The sequence below is a fragment of the Neodiprion fabricii genome, chromosome 2 (genome assembly GCF_021155785.1).
Source record: "Neodiprion fabricii isolate iyNeoFabr1 chromosome 2, iyNeoFabr1.1, whole genome shotgun sequence".
Lineage (NCBI taxonomy): Eukaryota > Metazoa > Arthropoda > Insecta > Hymenoptera > Diprionidae > Neodiprion > Neodiprion fabricii.
In genome coordinates, this window is record NC_060240.1 from 3,110,558 (window position 1) to 3,120,541 (window position 9,984).

At 36.5% G+C, this 9,984-nt stretch overlaps 2 protein-coding genes across 5 annotated transcripts in view; both read left to right on the top strand.

The window, feature by feature from the left end:
• The window catches only part of LOC124175107 (epithelial discoidin domain-containing receptor 1-like), a 140,204-nt gene extending 135,383 nt beyond the window's left edge, over positions 1–4,821 (top strand). For all 4 annotated transcript variants that reach the window (XM_046555007.1, XM_046555005.1, XM_046555006.1 and 1 more), the window contains one exon: positions 30–4,821. In XM_046555007.1, the coding sequence (XP_046410963.1) occupies positions 30–362 (333 nt within the window). In that variant the 3' untranslated portion in view covers positions 363–4,821. The remainder of the gene's footprint in view (positions 1–29) is intronic.
• A 3,309-nt stretch (positions 4,822–8,130) lies between these two features.
• LOC124174924 (SOSS complex subunit B homolog) lies at positions 8,131–9,732 on the top strand. Its single transcript, XM_046554578.1, has one exon. The coding sequence runs from the start codon at positions 8,549–8,551 to the stop codon at positions 9,233–9,235; it is 687 nt and encodes a 228-aa protein (XP_046410534.1). The 5' UTR covers positions 8,131–8,548; the 3' UTR covers positions 9,236–9,732.
• The last annotated feature ends 252 nt before the right edge of the window (positions 9,733–9,984 follow it).

Genomic DNA, 9,984 nt, shown 5'->3' on the forward strand with positions numbered 1-9,984 from the left:
CCGGCACTTGAATGATCTTATGGTTCCAGGGAAAGTATACGACGAAAAGCGACGTCTGGGCCTTCGCCGTCACCCTCTGGGAGATCCTGAACCTGGGAAGACGCGTGCCCTACGAGCATCTTAGCGACGACGAAGTCGTCGTGAGCCTCGGTCACCTCCAGCGGATATCCGACGGCGATAACTCCTCCGGCGAACCGGAGGAGACACCATTTGTCTACCTGCAGCGGCCCGCCGCCTCCTCGAAGGACATCTACGACCTTATGCTCGAGTGCTGGAGACGTGAGGAGAACGAGAGGCCGACCTTCCGTGAGATATCCTTATTCCTGCAGCGAAAGAACCTCGGCTATGCTCCCACTTCTTGATATTAGGTAATCGGGGCTCCCGCTCTCATAAAGCGCGGTCTCCTCCTTTCGCCGGCTAATCTGCGGGCGGCCACCTAGCGGTTTTGTAATTATAAACGTTATACGCAGTTACTCCAGGCATTCCTCTTGGTGGTTATTCTACCCTCGAGACACGGACATCTCGTTTTTTTGTTTTTGTATTTTTTGACTAGGTGTAGATACTAGTGCTATGCGATTAATCATTTTGCCGATCAATCGATTAATCGAATTTTTCGATTAATCATTTTTACGATAAATCGATTAATCCTCGATTTCAGTTAATGGTTTTTCCAATTAACCTATTACTCGATGGTTTCGATTAATCGTTTCTTCGATTAATCGTTTCTTCAATTAATCGATAAATCGAAGTTGCCTCAATAATTCTGCAGGTTAATCGGTATACGAATCGAAACCATGGATTAATCGATTGATCGATATCACCCAGTACTAATAGGTACTCTTTCGCGGTGCAAGGTACAGCACGATCCGAGTCTCGAACTCGCCCAAACATCGATAACCGCTACTAATTACATCCACGTGTATCATCGAAGCTCTACCGATATTGTCGTTTTTTTGTATCTACCATATTATCTGTACTAAATCCCGAACGACTCACCACTGTCTGATCGTAGATGTATGATTGCACTAATTCTCAAACGTTGTACTCGTGACAGTATTCGAGGTTCGTTAAAAAAAAAGTCATTCGCAAGGTCTTGTTGTCCCGTTGAATATCAGACTTCGGCACCGTGAAGACATATTTTCCCATCATTCTACATTGCAATACATTTCTTCCATAAATTTCTCGACGAATATTTGAAGAAAATGATGACAAAGAAATGAAAATTAGTAATATCGAGCAGTCGAAAACGGTCCGGTTCCTGCACACAATTTTCTGCTTGATATATGAAATATTGGTGCAGCAGTGAACGAACCGAAATCGCAACGTTGCCGGGAAATAGTGCGTGGATTAGGTGCAAACTATCTTATAGCCTTATAACCTAACTTTATACTACGACACTTTTGTATAGAATAAGACTGGTTGTTATGATAACCCAATGATTAGTAACTGTTACTAGGTAATAAGAGCTGTGAAATAAGTTACACAACGCCGCGAAATTAAGTCGCCGTGTATACGTTGTAATATTTAATATACATATTATAAACTTTGAATTTACGGTTAAACGTAAATCTCCAACGATCAATACAAATCGACTTTATTATAAAAAGATAAGGAACAACTCGTGTGAGAAAAACAAATCCTGAAGAGACACAACGAATTGCATTATATGATTTCATGCGGTGAGTGCGATTATAATTAAGGTTCGAGAGCTGATTAATTAATTAAAAAATTAAGTTAGCGATTAATTTATTTATTTATTCCCTAAGCAATAGCTCTATTCTATGTAATAGATCACCTGTAGGTACGTGAATTTAATATATATATATATGTATATACATACATCCATATATATATGTATATATTGTATGTGTATACTACGCGGCCTATTCAAAACACTTCGAGTCTCTAGTATTCTCTTATAAATATTAGTTATATTACACCTATGTTTCATAAAATATATGAATATACACACCAATGTGTATATACGTATATTGTATAGAAACGCATTATTATACGTGTGTATATAAATACGCTGCGTACCATGGCTATGACACATCATAATTATATTAACTTTATATAATAGGCGGGATCAATAGAATTAATACATTATATACATATATTTATTGTAAATATAGATATAAATGTTGAAGCATATGTGACGTAGTGAATGCAAACCGTTGATATATCCTGAGGAAAGTGATGGGAAAGAAAAAACGGTAAAAACGTAGGAAATAAAACATACCGATAGGTCATTTTAAGAAAATCATGATTAGCAGCCTCGAAGCCTCGAAAAATTGTTGATATAATCCTGTAGGAATATTATACCATATTATAATATGCACATAAATTCGTTCGTCGCCGATAATTTTGATAGTTATGTAAGTAATTTGATAATTTATCTCATCGATATTGCAACATAATCGATATCATTAGCATTACTACGACTCCATCACTGTCATCCAATCATTTTCATTATATTTTTTATCGTTGATCGAATCTCATCGATCGTTACGCTTGAACTATCCAAACCGCGGTATAAATTCCGTGAGGTTTTTTCTGCAATAACAGGATTATGAAAATTGTAAAAAATAGTAATTTCTTGAATGTAAATTCGAATATTTTTCTCTTTCTGCCGGTATTCCGAAACCGTGGCCTGCGATTTGACAGTGTCGCATGACGTCACCCGCGGACATTTTGGCGCGACATTCAAATTGTTTGCCGTTTAATTTCGTTTGATTGACTTGAGCAGTGGTTGAGGAAAGTTGAAAAAATAGGAAGTTGATTGATCATTATTGTCGTAAGAATTATTTCATCGCTGGTATCTGATCAAAAAGAAATTTAATTTGAAAATATCCACGATCGCGGATATAATCGGCATGGCGAATCATATCAGAAACTAGAATAACTCAAAGTTTTAAAGTTGACATATCGTAGAATTGCATTTACGAAAGCAATAAGTGAAGCAAAAATCGATACTGACTGACTGCTGTTTGAAGTGTATTTAATCATTCGTAAAAAGTTCATATGCGCGAGTTATCGCACTCCCTCAAGTATTATGCTTTCCTGCGAGCAAATTTATCCCCTATGAAACAACCGTGCCCGGATTTCATTATCGTGCACACCCATAACAGCGGTCGCGAATCGTGCGAGCTTGCAGAATCCAACGAATGTAGAAGTCGCAACGACGATAAACCCGATGCAAGTTTAAAAAATTAATCCTATACATGCCGATATTATTATACTTTATTTGAAAAATCCAATTATGAAAACAACGAAACGAAACGAAACGTCGCTCGCGCGAATTCAAATTTTAATTAACAAGTCACCTTGGCATGGTTGTTGATTTCGTAGAGTACTCCAGGCCCTCAAGGGATTGAGCAACGCGATCTCTAACGGGAAAAATCTCTCTGGATTGTATTAATGCAAATATACAATATATGTATACGTCTCGTAAAAAAGCTGGTGAAATTTACATTTTCTGCAAAATTTCTCTCATTTATTTTACCGCGCGAAATATTTTTGCTGAAGATTCGCCGAGATATTCAGGGAAGCTATGAACTCTAGCAAACTTCCTCAAAGTTTCACGACGTGATCTTCGTTCTTCTAAAAGAGTTATAAAATAAAATAGTTTTCAACAAAAAAAAAAAAGAACCCTACAAGCATTCCCAGAGCATCGTGTTATGGAAAAATGAGAAATAAAATTTAATATTGTCTCTGGAAAATTATATGCCAGAGTCATGTAGAAAAAAAATAATCTATGAAGACGGACTTTTTGAAGAAAACAAATGTCACTAGAGAATTATATACTGTACAGGTACATGAACACTTTGATCTCGCATCACCCGATATCTAAATAGGTGTACTTTGGTAGACGGATACATGTTGCAACATAAATACCTACAATATACCGTTACCGTTACAACATCAAAATTAAAAAACGAACTATTTATGTAATTGATATAATACATATATATATACATATAACACAATATATATTTAATTATATACACGAACGTACGGTGCGTGTCTACGGTATATATAATGTATAAAATTCGTTGAGCAAGCAGGAGTAGATATTGTTGAATCGATTTAGACTATCGTGGAATTAATCGTGTAACTATATATAATTTACTCGAATAAGGTAATTAGAATCTAGGCCGCAGGTTAGTATCTACGACGTAAGCATAACGCTGCCTTTGGCTATATTGCTGCCCCTATAACTGCTATACAATACCGAGCTGTACTTACTTCGACTCGTATCACTTTTCTCCCTCACCTTCGCCTTCCTTGCAACCCTGTCTCATGTACCTGTTTCGCAACCCGATCACCGCACATTGGGATACCACTGTAGTCCAACATATGACGGTGGCCGAGCAATATGGCGGCTGAAAAAGCAAACAGCTGATCACAGTTTCGGGTTGATTATTCTATTGTCGGAGCACAGAAAACTCGTGCAAACTACGAGATTTTTTCTTCGTCACATTGAGCTAAAGCGATTTAAAAAACCAGTGAAAATGCGACTTTTACAATGAAATACAACCGCCGCGGAATACTGCGCAGATTCTTGTAACATCAGATTCGGTCTGCCGACGTGTTGGTTTCCAGTTGGTATAGATTTACATGTAATTTAATTTGCCTGCTGGTGACCCCTGAACGTTGCATGTACCACGTTCGATTTCAGTATTCTTCAACTACGTATAAATGTATAATATACGTAGGAAAAGGTATAATATCATTGTATTTGACATGCAGTCTATATCTACCTCTGTTAGATGCTTGGAACCTTGAACTTTAAGCCCTGTGTAGCCTTCAAAGTTAAAAGCGTGAGCAATTGTTGATGAAAAAAAAAAATTAAAAAGAAAACATTCATGTTATTACACTTCGCGTGACGCCGAATAGAACGGTGAGCTCTCCTAGATGTTTTCTGTCGGTGAGTTGGTACGATGTTTTAATCGATTGATCTATGTTTAGTGGTTTTCTGTGAAAAATTGATTTTCTCTTTTAGGTTCTTTTTCGTGTTTATGTAAATTCAATCATCTCAATGAACAAACCCCCTTAACTTCATTTACAATTATTTTAATGTGTGTAATATCGATATTCGATTTGTGTGTTAATGCTACGCAGTACGTATTTAAAATCTTTTCCATTTTATTAAATATTATTAATTATTGTTCGACAATCATACCTGAGCCTTGAGACTGAGTCGTTATTCCGTTGTCCCTTGTGCTATTCAATTATTTACAATTGTATACTGCAATAATTCGAACGCGTCGTTCTTCAATGTTACTCAAGTCGTATACTGTTATCAAGTATAACGCGATAATCGTACGCGGTGTCAATGCGTGTTAGAATTCTTCATTCGTTCTTAACTTTACAGATTTTATTTTCGACTTATTTTATTATCGACCCTCAACGAAATTTTTCAATAACGATTAAAAATTTACAACGTAATATGATCGTTGTAAGGTCGACGGACAATCTTAACATTATACCTACTCGGATTTTGTAATTCTAATTCAATGAAAACAAAAGATACAAAAAGAGAAAGAGAAACACTTGAAAATATATAGAAACTGAAATGATTGAAGGTATGATTTTATTTTGAAAATAATCAGTGACGATGGAATTGACAAATGCCGGTAATAATTGTAGAAGACTGTGCAGAGCTCACCATATGTTACCTTCTACGCTATAATTACCTAATCGTTATAATCGTAAAGTTATTTTTTACTAAAAACTGTTTATAATTTTGTATCTCAATTCTGTAAATACCAAGTAAGTTATATACATATATAAATATAAATATCTACGATATCTAAGTATATATTAATATATACACACATTTGAGGATAATCGTCAAAACGAATAATTGAGTAGTCTCTATAATATAGTATAATATATATGTATATTATATACACGATATATTTTAATCCGTATAGCAAAAATGATCACATATTATAATGATATTAAATACGTCTAATAATATGCAGTATGAGAAGTAATCTATTAACAATGAAATGGTATGAAATATAACAATGTACAACGACTTAGATTATACCTGTATATTATATATTACGATTAATTTCATTATTATTATCAATATCACGGTTATAATTACAGAAACGGTGAAGCTAACAAATTATCAAATAACGTTAGTGTCATTAAAAAGAAACTATGAAAAAACAATGTACACCTGCAATTATAGGGCAATACGTGTTATTTGGTAGATGTATATATAACACAATATTATATTGGTAATATCTGATTACATAGTTTATAATTAGTCATTTATCGTAGCTGCATAACATATTACCATCATTTAAAATGTATCGAAAATACATACACAGGTATAATATTCTCATACCTCCTCGTAGGCAACAGAAAATTCCTTCGATACTCGCGCAATTGCTGGACACATATCGAACATCACCGATATATTTCATATCAGTACGTATGTGGTGAGCTACGTCAAGTCTGTGTATCAGTTTCTTGGAATTTATTTTTCCGCTCAGAATGCACCGTTACATAAACCAAACATTAAAAAACCTAATATCATTGTGCCGTTTCAAATTTCGAGAAATATGAATAGATGTCACGTTATATCGACGCAGTACGGTTGTCACTGTCTTATATTTATATTGATCATATTTTCATAATCCGAAATTCTTGCAACCAAAATTATGCTTCTTTTGGCTACAAATGTTGTATGTTTAAAACAGGAATTCCAAAAAATTGATCATCGTTATAATTAATATTAATTCCACTGTGTAGTACGTAGCGTGGAATGGCAAAAAGAACTTGACCAATTAAGGTTCCTGCGCGTAACAGTTATGGTGTAACGTGATTGGAATCTCCGGTGTATAATAATGTTGTGATGTTCATATCACCTCTTGACGGTTTATCAAAACATCAGGTTCATACGTATACAAATAAAATTACACTACGATTATAATAATCGTGAAATTATTAAACATTACGTTATACATGCTGAGTATTTAGCGATCCGGTAGTGTATTACTATGATTATTATTATTATGTAATAAATTGTAATTGCAATAATTAACAAAGAGTAATAAATGAATTGCTCAAACAACGCCGGTTGTACACGCTGCAGTCGATCCGTAAAAATTTCATACATTTTTGTTTCCCATTGTTTCATATTTATTCGCTGGTATTTTAAATTAGATTCGAAGCACCAATTAGTGAAAATTGAAACAAATTTGTCTAAACGAATCTTCGTGACAAGACCGTTGGACCGTTATTATGTTTATTTTTAATAAAATTGACTTGCTCTCTCAAATGAATTTATATGTTGGCCACGTTCTAGTGATGAGGCACACATTATCGATCTAAAATAATCAACCAAATACCCAAGACTTATACGTGTCATTCAGATCAATAATGCTAGCATTCTGGCGTGCCGGTGAATAAATATGCCGACGGAGAGATGCATTATCGATAATATGATTAGCTTGCATTTTACATTGAGATGGTTTGAGAAAAGTCGAAACTTGAGATTTTACTCCTAATTTTACTTCATTTTCACGCATATCTTGTTCCGCCTGAACTCTTCAGTCGTTGAAAAAAAATCAAGATACTTCTTCAAGCTAGAGTTCGTCTAATTCTAACGTACGCCTGACGTGCGGGCTGCGGCAACCCGGCACACATTGGTTCGCGGCGCGCACAACTCGCTCCGACCAGTCAATACACACGCCAGAAATTCTCATGGTGTTATTTGGTTTAAAACAGCACGTAAAGAGCTGTAAAGTTCGATGCTGCCAAAATTCAGATCGTACCGTTCAAACTGAACGATATAATTTTATAAGTTTCAACTCCTACCAATAACCAAATTTACAGTAGGTAATTAATACATAAGCCACGGACGCATGGCCGAAAGAAAAAACGAGTCTGTTAGAAGCATTCTCTAAATATTGAAGTTAAATTTCGCTTCTTGCTGCTATCGTAGTGAAGAAATTTGCTCTCTGATTTCTTTAGTGCTTGCTCGCGAATTTTCAATATTTCTTATGAATTCCTACTTAACCACCCGTTAACTTCGTGACAGCAGTTCGGAGAGTTGCCGCCAAAGCGCTGCGCATAGACTGGCATTTTCGCCACCTGAGCAGCATGATCGTAAACCAAAATAAGATGGCGAACATTTGGACTATCAGCTGCCAACAGCGTACCACCCGTCGTATCATTTCTTTGATGAACTTTTCTCATATTTATCACAATTTAAAAATAAACACAAAATAAGCTTTAGATTCGTGCCATATGTTGAGTAAATTCTAGATCATACACATGTCTGGTATAAGGATTCAAGGGAAGTAACGAGGGACTGGAAATAGTTGAGACAAAGCGTTGAAAAATCCATAGACAAAAACACGAAAAAGAATACGCTGAGTTACATTCCGTCTTTTTATATAACTGTAAATTGCGTCAAGCAGCCGAGTATACAAAGAGAGAAGAATAAATAAAACTAATATCGCCGAAAGTGAGAAGCCTGCAGTGAGGTTTAGTGATTGTTGAACGGTGCGGTTGAAAAACGACGATGGAATATGTGCAGATAAAAGATATACGGCCAGGGCAGAAAAACATAAATGTGGTATTTATAGTTCTGGAGGTTGGCCACCCTACAATAACCAAAGAAAACCGCGAAGTACGAACGTTCAAAGTCGCGGATAGCACGGCGTGCATGAATGTGTCGATTTGGGACGAACCCGGTCAGCTTCTGGTGCCCGGTGACATAGTTAAACTGACGAAGGGCTACGCCTCGGTGTGGAGGCAGTGTCTTACCCTCTATTCGGGTAAAAATGGTGACATACAAAAGATCGGCGAATTTTGCATGGTCATAAACGAACAGTTGAACATGAGCGAACCAAACCCCGCTTTGGCCCAGCAGCTTGTCAATCAGGGGACAGGTTCCGGGCCCCCGTCAGCGGGTAACGCGAACAATGCCATAACGAACAACGGGAACGCAAACAACGTGGCCGCGGCTCCTGGAAGACAAACGCCGACGACGCAGAGCAACGCGACGACTCCAGCAACCGGTGGCACGCCGGCGAGCAGCTCGACGACGGGGAAAGCCGGTGGAAACGGCGGCGGAGGCTCGGCCGGTTTACCCGGAGGATCGGCGAGATTCTCCGGTGAAACGGGCTCCAAGTCTTCGACCACCGGAAAAGGCGGATCGCGTGGTCGTGGGGGATACAGGAACGGGGGGAGGAGCGACCGCAGATAACATATTTCGAACCGTCAGAACAAACCGCAGTTGACGATTTGTTTCGAGTTTTCTTTTTTCATTTTGTAAAAATTAATATTAACACTAGAGTAATTATAACAATAACGATAATTATAGTTGTAAAACGAAGTATGACATATGAAAAAAAAAAAAATTGTTAACAGGGAGACGTTGAGGGAAAAAAAATTAAGCGAGAGGCAGATGATAGGGGAGAAAGTGTGAAGATAATTACGTAAAGAATAACATTGAGGAACAATTGTGCGAATTTCGCTGGTATATGTGTAACATATTATATGTACATTGATGATACATTTTTACAATCATATAAATGATATTTGTGTTACTGTATAAAAAGAACATGTGAAATAGTAGTACAGGAAACAAATTCATTGATTATTAAATTAATACACAAATTTTTACTCAAACTGTGTGTTGTATAATGTTGTTGTATACTTTTGTAGACGGTAATAATTTCATTCCGAAAATATTCAATACGTGTAATTAACTGTAAATCAAGGAAATCCGTCGGAAATTTATTTTCGTCTAGATTTTCGAGGATTTTAATAAACTTCTCTAGACGACCGTGAAGGTCGCGAATAGGTTCACGTTGCTGGTTAAAAAACAATCAATAAACAGTCGACCGTGGTAGGGATAAATTATAATCGCGATATACCGTGAGAATCCTTGAATGATTAATCATGCACGCTTGTAATTCCGACGTAATTAGACGTCTAGTTTCAAGACCGAAA

What these genes read in the sequence shown, in the direction of transcription:
- LOC124174924 (XM_046554578.1), top strand. Translation starts at nt 8,549, where the DNA reads ATGGAATATGTGCAGATAAAAGATATACGGCCAGGGCAGAAAAACATA.